The sequence below is a fragment of the Salvelinus sp. IW2-2015 genome, linkage group LG18, assembly GCF_002910315.2.
Source record: "Salvelinus sp. IW2-2015 linkage group LG18, ASM291031v2, whole genome shotgun sequence".
In the NCBI taxonomy this organism is placed as follows: domain Eukaryota; kingdom Metazoa; phylum Chordata; class Actinopteri; order Salmoniformes; family Salmonidae; genus Salvelinus; species Salvelinus sp. IW2-2015.
Window position 1 is genome coordinate 34433407 of NC_036858.1, and position 24254 is coordinate 34457660.

Consider the following 24254-nt stretch of genomic DNA (forward strand, 5'->3'; position numbering starts at 1 on the left):
CAGTGCACCCTGAGCTGAGACACCTGGCCCATTGAGATCCGCGGCACAAATGAACCCATGACATCTGTTTAATGAAACGAGAAGCGTTTTATACCATTCCAGTGACACGAGAAGTCGACCAGCATCATTAGTCAGACAAGGCGTACCCTGTTCACTGTTTTTAGTACAGTAGGATTCTACAGTGGGCGCTCCAGTCAACCACCCCCTTTTGATTATTTTATTCACATCCAAAACAAAGTTGCTAATCAAGCGACCAGATTATCTTCTTTATTTATTTACACTGCCCAAAATCACTGTTATTCCGTTGCTTCAGTGGGATTCTATGCATTTGTTTGAGGCTCCCCCTCCGGTGGAATTTGATCGTGCATGCTTTAGTTTGGCAGTGTGCCCTGACGGTCATAAGGTCATAATGAGGCTGTTTACAAACAGTGACGACTGGTGAGAGGACAGCCACCTCAAGCGTTAACGACCTCATGGCTGGGCTACCAATCCTACATTAAATCAGTGCTATTCACACGATCGCCTAATCTCCTCTCGCCACCATTGTCTTATTAGTTTAATTAGATTACCAGTTCAACCAGGAGGCCTCGGGAGCCATCACGCTCTCTCCCCAAGGCATCAGAAAATAGCCTCTCTTCAGTCATGGGAAACCATGGACACGGTCTGATATGACAATATGAACTATTGAAACTCATAACCTTGCTTTGTTTTGTGCAATAGTTTGGTTAGTCCTTTAGCATTGATATTTCTTATCTTTTCCCTGAGATTTCAAGTGCTCATGGAGACTGATAAAACTAACACAAAATGAGGCTTGTAATAAGAACATGTTGGAATTGAGAATGATTCTGACTTCCTTAACAGTGCCCAGCACCTTGCACCTGTGATGTGCCATAACTCCCAAGATTGAGTCAGATGAACAACAGTCAAGCTGGCAATGACAAGAGATTATTTTTCACCCCATTCCAAGTTCAGTCAAAGGTAAAACCCTGACAGAAACATGTTGGTTTTACTTTCAACAATAAATAAGCACTTTTACCAACTTCGACTGTCCTCCAAGAGTTGACGAATGTCCTCTTCACTTGAGTTCACACCAAGTAAGTTAACTGTGGCACTTTCCACAAAAAGTAAACTTCTCCAATGAATCCAATTTTAAATGACTGTCTGCGATAAGCAAATATGTTCAACTCTGTTCTCCAAATCCAAATTAAATACTTTGACACCAGTGGTTTGGTTGGTCCATCCTATTTTTTAGGCGGAGAGACAGGAAGTGAAGTCCAGACGGCTGCCATGTGCCCATAGCTAACACACTGACACAGAGAGACATGGATCTGACTCATGTTTAGAGGCAGGTTGGCAACTAATAGCAGTGCCGTAGAATAATGTTATAAGCTACCTTCAGGTTTCTCTTTAGTAGGTTTAATGCAATGTGTTCACACCATTGTAACTAAATAGGCTGTTAATATATGAGCCTAAAATGAAATGGAAAATAAGCATCTAGTTAACAGTGTGTCTGATACAGACTATCAAATATGACAGGTGCGTGATTGAACAAACACTACAAGGCATATGGAGTGAGTAAAATTAGTAGATGTGTGTTAATTTCTGGAATGCTGTGTGTGACGATAGACAGGGCGAAGCTCTCTGTGAAATAAGAAAACACCCTCCACAATCAGTAAAATGTCAGTGGATTTCTGAGATGTCCTCCAGACCCACTTTGCCGTTTCTGCCAGCTCCTGCACCACAGGAACAAAACAATTAAATATTTTCCATCTATTAGCACAAATACTTTCAATTTGCTGGTCACACACACACACAAAGGGGTGTTTGACAAATAAATTAAGCACAGAAGAATAGATTACAACATACCAAAACAGACAACACTAAATTAGAATCAACTTGGCTGCGATATTACGAATGGCTGAGGTGTCTAACAGAATGGACTGCCTCAGGTTTCAGATCAGATTAGTCCACTGGTAATGTTAGAAAACCCATCTCCAATGCTATTGACTGAGGCTATAATATGGCAAAATGCAGCCTAAGGCACATATAGCTTATGCGTTTGGGTGTCCCAGCCTTCGCAGAGCAAGCGTCTCCATCGTACCTCGTTGTGGGGCAGGCCGGCTGCAGAGAAGATGGGAATCTTCTGACCTCGGGCGATGCTGTTCATCCCATCGATGGCAGAGATACCGGTCTGGATCATCTCTTCAGGGTAGATACGGCACTGAGGGTTGATGGGCTGGCCTGGGACAGGGCAGCGGTCACAGCAGAGGTTCAGAAACACATACCAGAGGGTTAGCCACTTTCAACCCAGGTATTGCCCAGGTAGTAGTCATATTAGGGATATAAATGGTAGAGTTGGCCTTGTAATAGTTTCAATTCAGCCATTTACACTGTATGTGCAGTTTCACACATACATACACATAAACTATGGTTTAGAAAAGAAAATGAAGTAAGTACACTTGTAGGAGATGCATGAAATCCCCAAAAGGTTATACATCCATACATGGTCCCGAGATGGAACAAATGGTCAGACCAGAGGTCAGGATCAAAGACCTTATTGCCCTTAAGATGGAAGACTCATGACCCTCTTCAAGTCATCTATTCATTGGGATGCCATGCCTACACAATGGTATGCTACACGTGAAAGGGATTCAGGGATGGGATCAACAGTCAATATAAAAGACAGTGTTTGGCCTTGTAGCAGTGAGATACAACTAAAGACTGAACTCACACTATACAAGCTAATGTATAGCTTCACATCTAAGTCCACTAGCAGAGTAAAGATGGTGTTGATCGTTGTAAGCTCAGTATACTAAGAATATAGCCCAGGTACCATGTTTCTATTTTTGCACATCAGGGTCAATTGCATTTCAAAACAGACAATGTTATCTAAGAATATCTTTTGCTTCCTGAATGAACTGAATCATAGCTCCGTCCTACCCATGATGTCCAAGTAGTCTTCAGCCAGCACAGTGGGGCCACGGTCAATGGGCTTGCCTGAGCCATTGAAAACACGTCCTGAAATGAAAGACATTCTCTTTTAGTTTAATTTGCTATCCACATAATTATCTCTACCTCTGATTCGTTAAAGAATATGAGCAATTACTTCAGGTTTCAGACAATAGTAGAGATGCTGCATTTTATATTTCCAATTAATTTAGGTCCATTATTAAATGATACTAGCAACAGATAGTTCACTCAACTATTCAAATACACCTAACCTTGAGTCCCACTGAGGTGGTATGACTGGGAGATTTACAAAAAGTCATACAAGCCTCAAAGATTCTCTTCAATGTTTTGTTCCCCTAATTTGCTCACGGAGAAGACTCAATGCAGGACTCAAATTGAGGCATTAACAGAGGCGAGGTAAAAATGGAACAGAACAATTGTATTTAGCACAACAAGAGAGTAAAGCCTGCAGGGTATTTTCTTCTGTGTGAGAAGGAGGGTGGGCGGAAACAGTTATACAGAGTGATGAAAACATTAGTCTTAATCAGTGGTGGATTTCATGCTTCCTCCTGCCTAGCGCCCACCGGATGCCACTCCGCTCGTCGTGAAAGGCTCATCTTACCCAGCATGTCCTCAGACACAGGTGTGCGCAAGATGTCACCGGTGAACTCACAGGCCGTCTTCTTGGCATCAATACCAGATGTCCCCTCAAACACCTGAAAATGACATTAAAACAGGAACTTTCAGTTGTTTGTGGTGTGTACGCGCGTTTGTGTGTGTGCGGGGTGGGGCTCACCTGTACGACGGCCTTGGTGCCAATCACCTCCAGCACCTGGCCACTCCTCCTGGTGCCATCAGGTAAAGTCAGATGCACAATCTCAGCATACCTGGGAAACTGCCACATAAAAAAAGGTTGGAAAACTCCATTTAACAAACATGTTTATTTCGGGTCTTTCAAAACCGAAAACATACATGACCAGCAATTAGGCTTACCCTGCAGGAAATAACACTATCAATTTCACTAAGCAAGCCAGAGCCACAGAACAAAAATCTTGCATAATTGCATCACAAGGGAAAGATACAAACGTGATTTGCAAAGTCTCCACCCTCCTTAAAGAAAACTCTGCAAGTTTCACGCAAGTCTATGGCCAAATGTTCCATTCCCTTTCAAAATTGAAATTATGCGAGCATTGAGAAATTGTGATTCGTTCTAAATGATCAGCGACAAAAAATCTGCATACCGGAAAAAAGTTCCTCCTTAGTCGTCGCATCCCAGTCTGTTGACAGAAGCTACAATACCATTCATGTTATGTGCGTCTCTCCACAAGAGATTAAAGGCTTGCACACATCGCACCGAATGTGGATCTAGCGTGGGTCTGCTGATCGAGGTGCTAAGTACTCATTCAGGAAATGCTATTGGTGTGTCTGAGCCCTAATAGAAAAGTCATTTTAAATCTTTAGTCACCTTCACATTATCCAGAATCACCAGGGGGCCATTCACTCCAGACACAGTAGAATATGCTGAAATAGAGAATAACAGTAAAAATAAATAATAAATAAATTTAAAAAATTAAAAATCGATCATATATTTAAAAACCTTTTTTTTTTTTTTAAACAAGATCAAAACAATGACCATCAGAATAGGGGAAAAAACATGAAAAACATTTAAAAAACAATTAAAACTATACTTTCGTAAAAGGGGTTTAAATCCTTTTCATGCATTTCATGGCCAAATGTCAAGACCAGGAAAATATCAAGGAAAACATGATGCACTTTGAACATATGGGATAAAATGGAATTTACATAGGCCAAAGTTTACAATTTATTAAACAATACGCCAGACACGTAGTGGTGAATGTTACTTAATTACTGGGAATTTTGTATGATTATAAGTTAGGCCTGCCTAAACACAATCCATAATTCATTCCCTGTACTCAAAGATTCACCCCAGTGTCTCGGATTTGGCTAGTATGTTAGGTTTTATGGCTCCCACCATCTCTTTTGTCTGTGCAATAAAACAATTAATGATTAGCCTAATACTCAATCTTTAAAATGTATTTTATCCAACTCCATAACATCCGTTTTAGATGTATCAAGGAGAATTCAGCCCTCGTGTTCAATTGGTTCCGTGATCCTAACCCCTTTGTAAATACGCATATTAGAACACTTACCACCTGAAGGGCCACATCCCTCCCTTAAGGACGGGCTAGGAGCCCAACACCACGCCAGTGATCAGAGCCCTCCCAAACACACATGGTATGGTAGATAACCGACTTTCTACTACAGCACGGGTGTGCCGCTTTGGTTCTCTTTTGTTTATTTCCTGCTTCCAAAACACAAACACCGGCTCTCCCCATCAAAACCATCTCTTTGCCAACCAATGCAGGGCAAACTAGACGATCATGCATTTTTTTACAGAACACCCAATAATAATAATAATGTTTGCTGAATCATTTCATCTGAAATAGGACTTTTAACTAACCAAATTCACCACGCTGGGTATTAAGGAGCCGAAGCCGTCACGGTCAAGGGAAAATATGCAGGTGGAGGAATAGATGGAGGCGGGCCAGGAGGCTATGATTAAAGAGCGACTGCCCCTAAAAAGCAACTTCTCATTTTGAAAACAGCCTATGTGGCATCAATGAGTCAAACACTTAATCTAGTGTCAAAATTGACTACAAAGTGTAAATAGGATAATTTGTCATAAAGTTAATCTTGTCCAAAACAGAAGTTTGCAAGATGCCAGAAAAAAACTGTCACGCAATGAAGGGTACCATAACAGTTTTCTACTTCTTCTATGATATCATGGCGGTCCGCAAACAACCGTTTAAGTGCATGCCGCCACTTACTGTGTTGGAATGTACGATCAATCATGATCTGCCCAATTCTGTACTACCACAATAATAAAATATAAACCTAATAAATCCCTACTAATTTCCACCACACCCTCCCCCAAAAAACCCTCCCCTACCCCATTAAACATTATCTATATCATGCTGAAACACTCATGTCCGGCGCCGAAACGAGATGGCCGCCTCGCTTCGCGTTCCTTGGAAAATATGCAGTATTTTGTTTTTTTATGTGTTATTTCTTACATCGGTACCCCAGGTAATCTTAGGTTTCATTACATACAGTCGGGAGGAACTACTGAATATACGATTAACGTCAACTCATCATCGTTCCTACCAGGAATATGACTTTCCCGAAACGGATCCAGTGTTTTGCCTTCCACCCAATACAATGGATCTGATCCCAGCCGGCGACCCTGTGCGACGCCGTAAAAGGGGCAAACGAAGGCGCGTCTCCTGCCAGGCTTCGGAGACGGGCACATCGCGCTCCACTCCCTAGCATACTACTCGCCAATGTCCAGTCTCTTGACAATAAGGTTGATGAAATCCGAGCACGGGTAGCATTCCAGGACATCAGGGATTGCAACGTGCTCTGCTTCACGGAAACATGGCTAACTCAAGAGACGCTAACGGAGTCGGTGCAGCCAGCTGGTTTCTTCATGCATCGCGCCGACAGAAACAAACAACTTTCTGGTAAGAAGAGGGGCGGGGGGGTATGCCTTATGATTAACGAGACGTGGTGTGATCATCATAACAACACACAGGAACTCAAGTCATTCTGTTCACCTGATCTAGAACTCCTCACAATAAAATGTCGACCGCATTATCTACCAAGGGAATTCTCTTCAATCATAATCACAGCCGTATATATTCCCCCCCAAGCAGACACATCGATGGCCCTGAACAAACTTTATCTGACTCTTTGTAAACTGGAAACCACACACCCTGAGGCTGCATTCATCGTAGCTGGGGATTTTAACAAGGCTAATCTAAAAACAAAACTCCCTAAATTCTATCAGCATATCGATTGTGCTACCAGGGCTGGAAAAACCCTAGATCATTGTTATACTAATTTCCGCGACTCATATAAGGCCCTCCCCCGCCCCCCTTTCGGAAAAGCTGACCACGACTCCATTTTGTGTGATTCCAGCCTACAAACAGAAACTAAAACAACAAGCTTCCGCGCTCAGGTCTGTTCAACGCTGGTCCGACCAATCTGATTCCACGCTTCAAGACTGCTTCGATCACGCGGATTGGATATGTTCCGCATTGCGTCCAACAACAATATTGACGAATATGCTGATTCGGTGAGCGAGTTCATTAGGAAGTGCATTGACGATGTCGTACCCACAGCAACGATTAAAACATTCCCAAACCAGAAACCGTGGATTGACGGCAGCATTCGCGTGAAACTGAAAGCGCGAACCACTGCTTTTAACCAGGGCAAGGTGACCGGAAGCATGACCGAATACAAACAGTGTAGCTATTCTCTCCGCAAGAGCAATCAAACAGGCTAAGTCGCAGTACAGAGACAAAATCGAGTCGCAATTCAAACAGCTCAGACACAAGAGGTATTGTGCAGGTCTACAGTCAATCACGGATTACAAAAAGAAAACCAGCCCCGTCGCGGACCAGGATGTCTTGCTCCCAGACAGGCTAAACAACTTTTTTGCCCGCTTGAGGACAATACAGTGCCCTGACACGGCCCCCTACCAAAACCTGCGGGCTCTCCTTCACTGCAGCCGAGGTGAGTAAAACATTTAAACGTGTTAACCCTCGCAAGGCTGCAGGCCCAGATGGCATTCCCAGCCGCGTCCTCAGAGCATGCGCAGACCAGCTGGCTGGTGTGTTTACGGACATATTCAATCAATCCTTATCCCAGTCTGCTGTTCCCACATGCTTCAAGAGGGCCACCATTGTTCGTTCCCAAGAAAGCTAAGGTAACTGAGCTAAACGACTACCGCCCCGTAGCACTCACTTCCGTCATCATGAAGTGCTTTGAGAGACTAGTCAAGGACCATTCACCTCCCACCTACCGGACACCCTAGACCCACTCCAATTTGCTTACCGACCCAATAGGTCCACAGACGACGCAATCGCAACCACACTGCACACTGCCCTAACCCATCTGGACAAGAGGAATACCCATGTGAGAATGCTGTTCATCGATTACAGCTCAGCATTTAACACCATAGTACCCTCCAAATCGTCATCAAGCTCGAGACCCTGGTCTCGACCCCGCCCTGTGCAACTGGGTCCTGGACTTCCTGACGGGCCGCCCCCAGGTGGTGAGGGTAGGTAACAACATCTCCACCCCGCTGATCCTCAACACTGGGGCCCCACAAGGGTGTGTTCTGAGCCCTCTCCTGTACTCCCTGTTACCCACGACTGCGTGGCCATGCACGCCTCCAAACTCAATCATCAAGTTTGCGGATGACACTACAGTGGTAGGCTTGATTACCAACAACGACGAGACGGCCTACAGGGAGAGGTGAGGGCCCTCGGAGTGTGGTGTCAGGAAAAAACCTCACACTCAACGTCAACAAAACAAAGGAGATGATTGTGGACTTCAGGAAACAGCAGAGGGAGCACCCCCCTATCCACATCGACGGGTCAGTAGTGAGAGAGTGAAAGTTTTAAGTTCCTCGGTTACACATCACGGACAAACTGAATTGGTCCACCCACACAGACAGCGTCGTGAAGAAGGCGCAGCAGCGCCTCTCCAACCTCAGGAGGCTGAAGAAATTCGGCTTGTCACCAAAAGCACTCACAAACTTCTACAGATGCACAATCGAGAGCATCCTGTCGGGCTGTATCACCGCCTGGTACGGCAACTGCTCCGCCCACAACCGTAAGGCTCTCCAGAGGTAGTGAGTCTGCAGAACGCATCACCGGGGGCAAACTACCTGCCCTCCAGGACACCTACACCACCCGATGTCACAGGAAGGCCATAAAGATCATCAAGGACAACAACCACCCAACCACTGCCTGTTCACCCCGCTATCATCCAGAAGGCGAGGTCAGTACAGGTGCATCAAAGCGGACCGAGAGACTGAAAAACAGCTTCTATCTCAAGGCCATCAGACTGTTAAACAGCCACCACTAACATTTAGCGGCCGCTGCAACATACTGACTCAACTCCAGCCACTTTAAAAATGGGAATTGACGGAAATTATGTAAAAATGTACCACTAGCCACTTTAAACAATGCCACTTAATATAATGTTTACATACCCTACATTACCCATCTCATATGTATATACTGTACTCTATATCATCTACTGCATCTTGCCATCTTATAGTAATACATGTACCACTAGCCACTTTAAACTATGCCACTTTATGTTTACATACCCTACAGTACTCATCTCATATGTATATACCGTACTCTATACCATCTACTGCATCTTGCCTATGCCGTTCTGTACCACCACTCATTCATAACTATACATATTCTTTATCCCTTTACACTTGTGTGTGTATAAGGTAGTAGTTGTGGAATTGTTAGGTTAGATTACTTGTTGGTTATTACTGCATTGTCGGAACTAGAAGCACAAGCATTTCGCTACACTCGCATTAACATCTGCTAACCATGTGTATGTGACTAATAAAATTTGATTTGATTTGATGTCCTCTAACAGTTTTCCTTAGGTTGGGTTTATTTCGATCCTGCCCACAGCTGGCAGCTGTAAGTAAGTAATCATAAATTGGGTGCGACCCAATTGTAATTCCCATGGTCAATTTGCTTTGACATTTGATTTCCCTAAGGGGCTAGTTAGGGACCGTCGGTTAATTACATGGGACAATATTGTAAAATGTAAATAGCGCCAAATTTCAATGACTTAATCTCAAACCAACTATTGTTTATAGAAATGAATATACAACTATTGAAATAATTTCATGAGACAACTAAACATGAAAAGATTGTCCCATTTACATTGTGTAATTTATTGACGGTCCATAACTAACTGTAAATTGGCTAGCACTAGCTAGCCTAGGAGACTTCAAGACAAGGCCTGGTTAGACTGTTTCAAGTTATCGAGAAGAGTGAGTGACTAACTGTGTACTGTTTTGGCAGAGTGAATGTACAAACTTTTGCTACGTGCGAACACACACAAGAGACACACACATTCAAATGACACAACGGTGGTAGGCCTGATCACTGACAACAATGAGACAGCCTATAGGGAGGTGGTCAGAGACCTGGCTGTGTGGTGCCAGGACAACAACCTCTCCCTCAACGTGATCAAGACAAAGGAGATGATCGTGGACTAGAGGAAAAGGAGGACCGAGCATGACCCAATTCTCATCAACGGGGCTGTAGTGGAGCAGGTTGAGAGCTTCACGTTCCTTGGTGTCCACATCAACAAACTAACTTGGCCCAAGCGCACCAAGAAAGTTGTGAAGAGGGCACGACAAAACCTATTCCCCCTCAGGAGACTGAAAAGATTTAGCATGGGGCCTCAGATCCTCAAAAGGTTCTACAGTTGCACCATTGAGAGCATCCTGACTGGTTGCATCACCACTTGGTATGGCAACTGTTTGATCGTCGACCACAAGGCACTACAGAGGGTAGTGCGTACGGCCCAGTACATCACCGGGGCCAATCTTCCTGCCATCCAGGACCTCTATACCAGGCGGTGTCAGAGGAAGGCCCTAAAAATTGTCAAAGCCTCCAACCACCATTGACTGTTCTCTCTGCTACCGCATGGCAAGCGGCACCGGAGCGCCAAGTCTAGGTCCAAAAAGGCTTCTAAACAGCTTCTAACCCCAAGGCATAAGACTCCTGAACATCTAATCAAATGGCTACCCAGACTATTTGCATTGCCCCCCCCTCCCCCTTTTACACTGCTGCTACTGTCTGTTATTATCTATGCATAGTCACTTTAATAACTTTACCTACATGTACATATTACCTCAATTACCTCGACTAACCGGTGCCCCTGCTCATTGACTCTGTACCGGTACCCCCTGTATATAGCCTCGCTATTGTTATTTTACTGCTGCTCTTTAATGTTACTTTTATTTCTTATTCATATATTATAATTTTTTTACTGCATTGTTGGTAAGGGCAAGTAAGTAAGCATTTCATCTGTAAGGTGCTTTGATTTGATTTGAAACCACCAACTCTTGTTTGGCTTCAGTCATGGCCGCTGCATTGCTTAATGACCAAGACGAAAAACTAGGCCAAAATCAGGAAGTTCAGGCCCCCCTTTAAAGGCCCAAGTATGGAGAAACAGAAGAGCATAGGTGTGGTCCAAAACTTTGTCCTCTTACATTCTTTGGGAAAACATTAGCTCTGCTGACATTAGAGCCAATTTGGTAGTGTCTGCAAAAACCGGGGGCCTCCGTCTGCTTCTCCTCGCACAGCTATAGCCCGAGGAGGCGAAGTGAAGGGGAGTACGGGGGCATTGTTTTCACCAGGTCTTCCATCATGCCCTTGTGTTTCTTTTTTTGTGTGAACCGTCAATCTCTTGGCCAATATCAAAGCTGCAAGGAAATTAGAGCAGACTGGTTCTAACACAGAGCACTAAAGCCTGGCGGGGTGCATCCACTTTGCCACTAATTAGGCAGTGGCCAACAAATAACCTGTCAATGCACTATAGCGCTATAGCCATTTCCCACACACACACACACCTGCATTTCAACCCCTATTACCCAGACAGGCTGTAAGAGAGAGATGGGGAAGAGTGAGAGAGAGTGAGACAGAGTGTGAGAGACAAAGGGAGTGCTCAAGTGTGATAAAAGGACCACCCCAACAGAGGGGCACTAGTTTCCCTTCCTTCTCCAAATAAACTGCCTCTGCTCGGACTACTCTATCAACTCTCTGCACTGGGAGTAAAGACATTTGTAGAGGCGTAAAGAGACTTAAAGATTCCAAAATCTACAATACAATTATGCAGCATCTCATCCTGATAGAAACATAGCGCCTACCAGTGAAAAAGAAAGTAAAGCCATTGATTAATTCCGTTTGGCCTCCCTCTACCCTACGGCACAGGCCTTGAACGTAGGCTAATGAGTAGTCTAGGATAATTAACATTGCTAAGTCTCAGTGCGAGACCACGATCCCCGTCTCAAAACTGTTTTATTTGAAATGATCTCCTAATGAGCTATGAATACTGGTTAGCTCTATTTCATAACTTGGCACAACAAAAAAATCTGCAAGTAGGCCTATATGAATTAAATATAAGAATGCAGTGGTGATAATCATGATGTAGGCTAGCCTAGATGATATCTTGACATATTGAATTATTAACCATAATACAGCCTAGCATTTGAGTTTTGGTTATAACTACCCGGTCGATAAAAATATAGGCAAATCTTTATCATTTTTATTTACTTAAGGTTAGGTGCCAATTGACTAGTTTTTCTCAGACTGAAAACGTTGCATTCAAACCTTGCAAATAACCTTGCATCTAAAATCTGGAAAAATTCAACCTCATCTCAGATGGACTTCTACTTAGCCTAAAGCTCTTGAGTTCCCACTTGAATTTGTTCCCAAAACTAAAAATACGAAAACGTAACTGCAGAAATATGCAGAAGCACCGTCAATATCCCAAATAACGAGTAGTGCAGGCCATCAAAAATGTGTGACATACTCCTAGTCATCAGCACACCCTTATCTCCTATTGGCCCACAAGCTCAACAGTCAATTAAATAAAAGATTAGCCTCATGATTGACATGATTATACTTTCGCCTCTGACAGATCTTGCATCCAAATACCCCCTTTAAAAAAGCGGGTTAATGTATGTGTTGTACAGTTTTTTTGTTTGCCCCTTTCTCCTCAGACAAATTGCAGAATGTACGTTGGTTGGTCGTGTTAGACCTGTTATGGACTTAATAGCTACACTTACCCTACAAATTATCCATATATGGCTCAAAGGAGATACATATGGCTACTTACTGAAGGGTTATAATAATTATGATGCAAGAAAATTGTGGCTGTACAATTGTACATCAACCTCTTAAGATCTTTCCACAAGTCCACAAAGCTCTAATGGAAAATATTTGAAAACAGAAAATGGGAACATAAGCCCAATTTCAAGATAGCCCTATTTTCAGAGACCATCTTCATATTTATTGTGTGAAAAAATGACCATAGTTGCCTCTGGTGGATGGTACCCTTTTAGAACACAATAAGTACTTCCAAGAAAGCAAATAAAATGTTGTGGTGCATTGCACTGACACATTGTTGAAATGATGGTTTAGACTAGGCCCACCAGAACTTCCCTAATAATGAAAAAAAACAACTCAGAGATATCCTCTGAGACAGTTGCACACAGCTAAAAGAAATATAGTACCCACTCATTACACAAGATCATGATTAATCAATGCGCTACACATTCATATGATGTGAAGTAGCAACATTTCTCATTAGGTTTGAAAAACTTTCCCCACCCCTCTTTTGCTACTTGAGCTCAAGTGCAGCAGCCCCCTGGCTTGGCATGCAACGGCAGTGTGGGTCACCCTCCGGCCTGTTCAGCTGCCAGAGCCCTTTGTGTACAAAGATGTTAATTGGTCCTAATCCACCACTAGAAGCTGTTTTGGTAGCCTGACCTCACACCCTGAAGGACACCTTGGTGTGAAATACTAAAGGGCCCATTCAAGTACCAGAGAAAAGAGGCACAGAGCATTCCAACACAATTGAATTTCCCAGCTAAAAAGAGGGGGCTCTGTGGGTGCTGGGATGGGGCGCAGCATCATTCGAACGCTGAATACATGGTACAAAGCAGTGGTAACAGTGACATGCGGCTCACAATCAAGTTCTACCCGACCACAAGCAGGAGGCTTCTCACAGGCCACCAGGAGATGGGAATGCTAATTGGCCCAAGCCTGAAACCAGGGAACCTCCTTAACTCAAACATGCAACTCTTAGCCAACAAACACACTCAACCAAAAAAATTTGCTTAGATCAGCCTAAACCTAACAACCTCCTTGTTGCCACTCATCAGAATAAATATGGCAGCATTTAAAACAAACAGTACAAATCCTGTATAGTATCAGAATAGGCTTATTGGATGTTGGAATCAAAACATCCCTACTATCTTTAGGCAAATTAAAGGCCTGCCCATTGCCAAACAATTCTCTGGCTTACTCAAGTTGGACAGATATGCTACTCTGAGATGGATGTGTTGGATCTTTGGTGAATCTTCAATGGAGCAAAATCCAAGGCAAAGGAGACAAATGGACCAAGAGCATCAATCAATTTGTAATAGGGAGGCAATTTCAACTCAATTTTGATGTCCTTGATGGTAAATAAAAGTGTATATTCCTAGACTTTCAATGATCATTTACAGGACAAAAGGATTCAAGGAAGCACACCCCCAGAAATGTTCAAACTCAGAGCCTTTCATGTTTGTGCAACTACAAATCACGGAGCATGCAACAAATTGTTAAATTGTCCAATAATCATGAAGCAACAAGCAAAGAATCTCAAAGCACTTGAAACTTGAAAGTAATTCACCAAGACAGGGTTCTTAAGCAGTGTTCACGTTGGTAGTTTGAAGTGAATCAAAATCCAATTGGTTATTTTTCCTGCATTCTGAACAGCCAAAAACCACATGTAATCTGATATTTCAAGCCACATTCAAATCACCTACATAGGTGGTTTGAAGTCTGATACAAATCTGATTCCTGGCCATGTGCCTGGGCGGCAGGTAGCCTAGTGGTTAGAGCGTTGGACTAGTCACCGAAAGGTTGCAAAATCTAATCCCCGTGCTGACAAGGTAAAAATCTGTCGTTCTGCCCCTGAACAAGGCAGTTAACCTGTTTGGGATAGGGGGCAGCATTTTCACTTTTGCATGAAATGCATGCCCAGAGTAAACTGCCTGCTACTCTGTCCCAGATGCTAATATATGCATATTATTAGTAGTATTGGATAAAAAAAACACTTGGAAGTTTCTAAAACTGTTTGAATGATGTCTGTGAGTATAACAGAACTCATATGGCAGGTGAAAACCTGAGAAAAATCCAACCAGGAAGTGGGAAATCTGAGGTTTGTAGTTTTTCAAAGCTTGGCCTACCGAATACACAGGGTCTATGGGGTTAAGTTGCACTTCCTAAGGCTTCCACTAGATGTCAACCGTCTTTAGAAACTTGTTTCAGGCTTCTGCTATAAAGGAGGGGCTCGTGAGACCTGTTTGAGTCTGTGGTCTGACAGAGTGTCTCAGGCTCGTGACGCGCGCTCCCGACAGAGTTACCTCTCGTTCCAGTGCTTTGCTACAGACGATGGAATTCTCTGGTTGGAACATTATTGATGATTTATGTTAAAAACATCCTAAAGATTGATTCCATACTTCGTTTGATATGTTTCTACGACCTGTAAAGGAACTTTGAGTTTTTGTCTGGACCTAGTGCTCACGAAGATGGATTACTGGGCTGAACAGTCTAACAACTAGTGGCTATTTGGACATAAATTATGGACTTTATGGAACAAATCAGTCATTTATTGTCGAACTGGGATTCCTGGGAGTGCATTCTGATGAAGATCAAAGGTAAGTGAATATTTATCATGTTATTTCTAACTTCTGTTGACTCCAACATGGCGGAAATTTCTTTGGCTGGATTTGGATTGGATTGGGCTCAGTGCCGTACTCAGATTATGCTTTTTCCGTACATTTAAAAAGAAATCTGACACAGCGGTTAAGTTAAGGAGAAGTCTATCTTTAATTCTGTGAAAAACACTTGAGTATTTCTGGGATTTCTGTGGCTATCTGCAAGATCACCGGATGTTTTGGAATCAAAACATTACTGCACAGTTTACATTGCCGCGTGGCAATGTAAACTGAGATTTTTGGATATAATTGGATATAATTGGATATAATTTTTTTGGGATATAATTTTGGGATATAAATATGAACTTTACCGAACAAAACATACATGTATTGTGTAGCATGAAGTCCTATGAGTGTCATCTGATGAAGATCAAAGGTTAGTGATTAATTTTATCTATATTTCTGCTTTTAGTGAATCCTCTCTTTGGCTGGAAAAATGGCTGTGTTTTTCTGTGACTTGGCTCTGACCTAACATAATTGTTTGGTTTGCTTTCGTCATAAAGCCTTTTTGAAATCGGACACTGTGGCTAGATTTACAACAAGTGTATCTTTAAAATGGTGTAAAATACATGTATGTTAAAGGAATTTTAATTATTGGATTTCTGTTTTGAATTTGGCGCCCTGCAGTTTCACTGGCTGTTGACGAGGTGGGACGCTACCGTCCCACATACCCTAGTGAGGTTAAGTCTTTATTGAAGACTCATCTCTTCAGTAGGTCCTATGATTGAGTGTAGTCTGGCCCAGGAGTGTGAAGGTGAACGGAAAGGCACTGGAGCAACGAACCGCCCTTGCTTTCTTTGCCTGGCCGGTTCCTCTCTCTCCACTGGGATTCTCTGCCTCTAACCCTAATACAGGGGCTGAGTCACTGGCGCTCTTCCATGCCGTCCCTAGGAGGGGTGCGTCAATTGAGTGGGTTGAGTCACTGACGTGGTCTTCCTGTATGGGTTGGCGCCCCCCCTTGGGTTGTGCCGTGGCGGAGATCTTTGTGGGCTACACTCGGCATTGTCTCAGGATGGTAAGTTGGTTGAAGATATCCCTCTAGTGGTGTGGGGGCTGTGCTTTGGCAAAGTGGGTGGGGTTATATCCTGCCTGTTTGGCCCTGTCTGGGGGTATTATTGGATGGAGCCACAGTTTCTCCTGACCACTCCTGTCTCATCCGCCAGTATTTATGCTGCAGTAGTTTATGTGTCGGGGGGCTAGGGTCAGTCTGTTATATCTGGAGTATTTCTCCTGTCTTATCCGGTGCCCTGTGTGAAATTAAGTATGCTCTCTCTAATTCTCTCTCTCGGAGGACCTGAGCCCTAGGACCATGCCTCAGGACTACCTGCATGATGACTGCTTGCTGTCCCCAGTCCACCTGGCCGTGCTGCTGCTCCAGTTTTAACTGTTCTGCCTGCGGCTATGGAACCCTGACCTGTTCACTGGACGTGCTACCTGTCCCATACCTGCTGTTTTCAACTCTCTAGAGACAGCAGGAGCAGTAGAGACACTCTCAATGATCGGCTATGAAAAGCCAACTGACATTTACTCCTGAGGTGCTGACCTGTTGCACCCTCGACAACTACTGTGATTATTATTTGACCATGCTGGTCATTTATGAACATTTGAACATCTTGGCCATGTTCTGTTATAATCTCCACCCGGCACAGCCAGAAGAGGACTGGCCACCCCTCATAGCCTGGTTCCTATAGGTTTTGGACTTTCTATGGAGTTTTTCCTAGCCACCGAGCTTCTACACCTGCATTGCTTGCTGTTTGAAGTTTTAGGCTGGGTTTCTGTACAGCACTGAGATATTAGCTGATGTAAGAAGGGCTATATAAATACATTTGATTTGATGATGTGGGGGTGCTTTGCTGCAGGAGGGACTGGTGCACTTCACAAAATGCGAAACATCTCAAGACATCAGTCAGGAAGTTGAAGCTTGGTCGCAAATGGGTATTCCAAATGGACAATGACCCCAAGCATACTTCCAAAGTTCTGGCAAAATGGCTTAAGTACAACAAAGTCAAGGTATTGGAGTGGCCATCACAAAGCCCTGACCTCAATCCCATAGAAAATTTGTGGGCAGAACTGAAAAGGAGTGTGCGAGAAAGGAGGCCTACAAACCTGACTCCGTTACACCAGCTCTGTTAGGAGGAATGGGCCAAAACTCACCCAACTTATTGTGGGAAGCTTGTGGAAGGCTACCTGAAAAGTTTGACCAAAGTTTCACGAAATTAGTTTGTAAACTTCTGACCCACTGGGAATGTGATGAAAGAAATAAAAGCTGAAATAAATCATACTCTCTACTATTATTCTGACATTTCACATTCTTAAAATAAAGTGGTCATTCTAACTGACCTAAGACAGGGAATTTTTACTAGGACTAAATGTCAGGAAGACAAAAAAAAGATGTAACGTCAAAGATGTCTAGAAATGTACACGTTTTGTGCTCTTAACAATCACTCCCTTATCGCTGACTACAAATGATCTATGAATTCGGCTAATAACTCTAACTAGCAAAGGATATAAACAAAATGTGCACGTGTGGCTACATACAGCTTTCGCTTTGATCTCAAAACAAGGCATCTACTCACGACCGCTCATGCAGTAAACACAGTCCAGTTCAAAGTAAATGGCACAGATCCATATATGGAAGTGGTCTATTTGCATAAAGGCCTACTGCAGCTCTGATTGCTTATGCTGCACTGGTCTGTGTAGAGTCCGGGCTGATTAGTGCGTGTCAATGCAATAGAATCCTACGCTGATGCGCTCTGCCTACAAAAAGATCTCTTGCATAGTTCGTTTTGTTTCGGTATGTTGCATTGAAAGTGGCTAATATTGTTGGATTTGATCACAATTTCCACAGTAAAGGGAGACGTTGATAGTCCTAACAGGGAAAACACTAGAACAGTGGTCTCCAACATTTTCTGAGTCAAGATTACTGAGTCAAAATGCAAGCTAAGATCTACCGCTCAGATTATTATTTGTATTTAAAAACAAAAACACATTTTAGTCATTTAGCTGGTTGCTCTTATCCAGAGTGACTTGCAGTTAGTGCATTCATCTTAACAGGCATAGAAAGTAAATGTTTCCTAAATAATGTAGCTATCAGTAGAGTCAGAGCTAGAAGGGGGGGGTAAAGTGCAGGTTAAGTGTTATATTTTATATATTTTATTTATTTTTCATGTATTTTTTGTTGGGGGGGGGGTATGACTCTTTAAACATTAAGCCTATGCAACATTAACCAATTTTTGCAGTAAGCTATAGGCCCAATACATTAAGACCACATATGGGCTTTGCTTCAATTACCCTGCTAATGTACTGTTGTCAGGCCTTTAAAAATATATATATATTAAAAGATTTGAGACAGGCGATATGATCACACCGGTAATAGACTTGTTACATTACTTGTGAAGCACAGCTGAGTGATTATGTTATTATTAAAATGCTTTTTATTTTACTGGGCTGATGGTGCCTGCATCTGATGGTCAGTATCAGCTGACAGAGAGAGTAGCAGACTGAGGGTCTGCCTCTCAACATCCCTCGCTCTCCCTTTCCTCCACTGACACTGACCAAAAAGGGACATCTTCCAGATGCAAAACTCGAGTTACTCCTATGAACAGAGAAAGTGAAATATTCCTCTCTTCCTCTACTAATAATAACAACGCAAGCCTATAGATACACTTTCCTACTAATTCATTACTTCTGCAGTGCTTGTTGTAGCGCTGAGTGGAAATAGGAAGAACGTACATTTTATGGCTTATAAAAGTTGACAGTGCTGAGTTAGAACTTAAACGAACTCGTTGAGTCTCTCTCTAGTAATGGTTTAAAGAACTTTTTCAAATCTCACAGTATCAACTTTGCTGTCGCTTTCTTTTATGCCTGCTACGTTACTGCAGACGCATTCATCTGAGCCATCCGTTTGGCCAGCGGTAGGCGTATGGTGCACTTGATTTGCTCTGGGCCCACCGGGAAGAGGGAGTTTGTACCTTCAGAGACATGAAATGTCTCAAAATGGAAACAGTCCGCCTACCCGTCGTGCTGGTCAGCTGAATCGTGCGCTAACAGCCCGAGAAGAACACCAAAAAATAGGAACAAGGCTTTATCGTTGGGTTTTTAATTTAAAAAAAATAATGTATTATTCAATTTCATGGTATTTCAATTGTTAGTAGTTATTGTCTTGTCTCATCGCTACAACTCCCGTACGAGCTCGGGAGAGACGAAGGTCGAGAGCCATGCGTCCTCCGAAACACAACCCAACAAAGCCGCACTGCTTCTTAACACAGCGCGAATCCAACCCGGAGGCCAGCCGCACCAATGTGTCGGAGGAAACACGGTACACCTAGCGACTTGGTCAGCGCGCACTGCGCCCGGCCCGCCACAGGAGTCGCTAGTCCACGATGAGACAAGGATATCCCTACCGGCCAAACCCTCCCTAACCCGGACAACGCTAGGCCAATTGTGCGTCGCCCCATGGACCTCCCGGTCGCTTCCGGCTGCGACAGAGCCTGGGCTCGAACCCAGAGTCTCTGGTGGCACAGCTAGCACTGCGATGCAGTGTCTTAGACCACTGCGCCACCCGGGAGGCCAATCGTTGGGTTTTTTACAGAAATGTTTGCCGACTAGGAATTGCTTTGGAGATCAACCAGTCCAGGTTGGTGATCATTGCTGTAGAAAGTTGAGTGAAGTTCAATCTCGTGCTTCTCTCTGTGGACTTATATTTCTGAGCAGCAGTCCTGGGGGAGATGAGTGGCAGCTTAGAGGGAACATTGGACAAGAGTCAAGACAGACCTTGCAAAACTGAATTAAAGCAACCTTCAGTAAAATCTCAATGGCTGTTAAAATCAGTGTAAGAGAGATCACAAACAAAAACCAATTAATAAAAATATATTATATGGTACAACACATATGTCAGAGTCAAGGCCCGCGGGCCACATCCGGCCCGCGAGAAGGTTTTTTACGGCCCCTGGGATGATCTTGATTTATTATTAGAACCGGCCCGCAGACCGCAGCAAGCCGGCAGCCCGCAGATCTTTTACACGCACCAATACTACATTTCCCACAATGCAACGGTGACGCACCGAGCAGTAGGCTGCTTCATTTCAATATTTATTGGCACAGCAGTCGTCAGCATCACAGTAAAATTAACTTTCAGATACCCATCAAAAATGGCAAAACGGAAGGTGGACACTGAGAACCGGGGGTTTCAAACAATGGGCGGATATATTTCACGGAGGTGCTGGAAAACCTTGTGTGTCTTCTGTTGTGAGAAAGTGTGGCGGTACTGAAAGAGTATAATCTGAGACGACATTATGAAACAAACACGGCGGACAAAAACAAGAATATGGACATGGAACAAAGGCTACAAAAGGCGAGAGGAATTAAACGAGGCCTCAAATCTCGACAGGCTCTGTTCAAAAAAGCCAAATCACAAGGCAGGTCGCTAAGGCCAGTTTTATTTTGGCAGAAGAGATCGCTAATCACCCGGCCATTTACGGAGGGGGATTTTCATCAAAAACTGCATGATTAAAGTTTGGACGAAGTTTGCCCAGAAAAAAAGGCAACTCTTTTTAAATGTTGAGTCTGAGACAGAAACACCATTGCCGAGAGAGTAGACCAGTTGTCCATCAATCTAAAAGAGCAGCTTGTGAAAAAGGGAAAAGATTTCATTGCATATTCCTTGGCTGTGGATGAGAGCACCGACATTTCTGACATTGCCCCAGTTGTCAATTTTCATCCGCGGAGTGGACTCCAGCCTAAGCGTACAGAGGAGTTTTTGGCTTTACGTCCTATGCATGGCACAACTAACGGGGCATGATTTGTATGAAGAGGTTCAAGATGTGTAAATGAGATGGAGCTGCCTTGGAAAAACTCTGTGGTTTGACAACCACGGACACCTGCGATGTGTGGACACAGGGAGCGGACTGGTGCGAGATACGGGAAAAGATGCAAGAGGAAAACGCCGACAGGTGAGCTGACAGCTTATCATTGTATCATACACCAAAGCGTTGTGCGGAAAGCCTTGAAAATGGAGCAGGTAATGAGCATCATCACGCGCACAGTTAACTTTATCAGAGCCAAAGTGTTGAATCACGCCAGTTCAAGGCATTCTGACGGAGTTAGAACGGAGCATGGTGATTGCCTTATCACACCAGAGGTGCGATGGCTAAGCCCAGGAAATGCTTCAAAGATGTTTCGAGCTTCGTGAAGGAGATTTGTCTGTTCTTGACAGCAAAGGGAAAGACACAACAACAATCCGAGACGAAATGTTTCTGTGTGAAATGGCTTTTCTGGTATGACATTACGAGTCATCTGAATGCAATGAACTTGCAGCTGCAGGGTCGGGATCATGTCATCTCTGATATACAGTACAGTGAAGGCATTTAAAACCCAAACTGACTCTGTGGGAGACGCAGATGCGGAAAGAAAATTTGAGCCACTTTCCCAGCTGCCAGACCATGAAAGAGAAGCTCTCTACCAGTGCGTTCCCGAGCGCACAGTTGGCTGATAAAATAGGTATGCTTGCCGCTGACTTTCGACGCCGATTTGCTGACTTTGAAGCACAAAAAAGCAGGTTGGAACTGCTCGGTAACCCATTTGGCGTTGACGTGGAAAGCTCACCACCAAACCTCCAAATGGAGTTGATTGACCTCCAATGCAATGATGCACTGAGGGCAAAATATGCGGCAGTGGGTGCTGCGGAGTTCGCCGTTCCTCCCCCGACACAATGCCCCCAGCTGCGCATCCAGGCTGCTCAAACGTTGTCTATGTTTTGGCAGCACATACCTGTGTGGAACAACTGTTTTCTTTGATGAACCTGAACAAAACATCACACAGAAGTCGACTTACTGCTGAACACCTCCACTCAATTCTGAGGATTTCCTCAGCTCAGAGCCTTACCCGAACATTGATGAACTTGTGGAAAAATGGGACAACCACCAAGTATCACCCTCAACCTCAAACAAGTGACATTACTGTGCAATCACATATTTAGAGTTTTTACTCAGTTCAAGTTTAAAAGTAAAGTTAATATTTGTTTTCACTGGCATGTTACTTCTCCTTAAACAAAGGTGTTTTTGATTAATAGATTTTTGCACTTATTTTTATTGTATTTCAATCCAATTATATTTAAAAATATTTCAGTTGAGTGGATGATAGAAAATTCTATTAATTGTTCTTTCTTATAGTAAATTTAGCCCACTTTTGCTAAAATAGAAAATATAGGCTACTGATGGTGCCTTGAATACCGGTTTCTTTCATTTAATGTTCATGTTATGGGGATTTTTATATAAAGGAAATTTGTCTTTTGTGTCTGTTGAAAATTAAAGATTACTGACAGAGCCATAAGAAAATATTGCTTTATTTATCTGATCATATTGGAATATATTTGTTAGGTTTTCAGTAGGTTCAATTAGGTTCACTAGACTATATGCGTCATTTAAAAAAATTTCAATGAACATTCGAACAGTCCGGCCCTCGGCTTGTAGCTAAATTTTTTATTTGGCCCTCCGTCCATTTGACTTTGACACCCCTGTGGTACAAGGACAGTATAGCAGTATTATTTAAATGAATATGACATTGAATAGCCTAAATCAGCCTGCTTCATAAAATCATTCAAGGCTATAAAAGCCTGCATACAGGCATTGGTACGTTGATTAATTTCTTGAAATGGCAGAACCTCAAACTAGAAAGTATCACGTTTCTGAGAAGCCAAATAGAACATCCACCCTTGTATGATGGATGGAGAGGAAAAAGGAAAAGGAGGTTTAATTTTAAGCATCTTGAAATATTCCAACAGTCATCATACAAAAATGTAAGCGTGCAAATGATTAAGACATTAATCAAATAGTATGAATAGGTTTAATTAATGAATAGCCTAGGTCTGAGGCATTCACCAAAAATGTGGATGCTGCCGAATTTGCCATTACCTTGCTCTTTCAAGTTTCTAACGCTGGGCTCCTCTAACAATGCTCCTTATAGTGATGACAACCCAATCAAATGGGCAGGCTTTTAACCCTGCAAGTAGATGGACCCAATATGTAAGGAGGACTCCCCACCTGACTGCATTGATTGGGACATGGGTAATCAGGCTTGAAAACGGGGTAGAATTGGCTGGCAACACTAATCTGTGGGATATTTTTGCTGGCAGGGCGCATACTGATGGAGACACCTATTCAAAGAGACAGCTGGTTAAACCCACAGCCTCTGCAAAAGGTGGCAGAGTGGTGCAGTTACTATAAATCGAAAGAACAATGACACCATAGTAACAGTTTAGAGCCATTTGCTGGGACGAGGAGCATTTCGTCACTCTTGGTAACCTGCCTACAGTGGTTTCTCCTTTAAAAGTTGCAGCGTACTGCGGCGCAGCTTGCATGGTGCGGCAGAATTCTATGGCACGTTATTTAAGTGTGAACCACTGGTACCAGTAATGCTAGTTTTACCACCAGAGGACATCTTTGAGAAGCATTTGATAGCCTTCAATAATGGCTGTACTAGAGAATGCGGGCACGCGGGAGACCGGGGTTCAATTCCCCGAAGGTGAGGAAGGAGTAGGCTATCCTTGTAAATAAGAATTTGTTCTTAACTGATTCCATATGAGTTATTTCATAGTTGTGATGTCTTCACTATTATTCTACAATGTAGAAAATAGTAAAAATATAGAAAAACCCTGGAATGAGTAGGTGTCCAAACTTTTGACTGTTAATTTCTTAATTAAATTAATATAGTGTTTCGATTCCAAGAAAAACCCTCTGGGTTTCCGTTAGGATGGAACTGAAAATATGGCTCTGTACAACGTGACGGTCGAGAGTACAGTACTGGGCTATTTAGCTAAAGAATCCCCATGTTCTGCAGGCAAGCGGGACACCAGGGTTCAATTCCCCGACGGAGAGGAAGGAGTAGGCTGTCCTTGTAAATAAGA

The 24254-nt window shown here is 43.3% G+C and overlaps 1 protein-coding gene across 1 annotated transcript in view; it reads right to left on the reverse strand.

The window, feature by feature from the left end:
• LOC111977816 (V-type proton ATPase subunit B, brain isoform) overlaps positions 1–24254 on the reverse strand; it is a 50545-nt gene that overhangs the window by 15122 nt on the left and 11169 nt on the right. Inside the window, exons 2-6 of the mRNA XM_024007515.2 lie at positions 4415–4470; positions 3746–3844; positions 3572–3665; positions 2941–3018; positions 2102–2241 (exon numbers count right to left, since the gene is read on the reverse strand). Of these exons, the coding sequence (XP_023863283.1) occupies positions 2102–2241; positions 2941–3018; positions 3572–3665; positions 3746–3844; positions 4415–4470 (467 nt within the window). The remainder of the gene's footprint in view (positions 1–2101; positions 2242–2940; positions 3019–3571; positions 3666–3745; positions 3845–4414; positions 4471–24254) is intronic.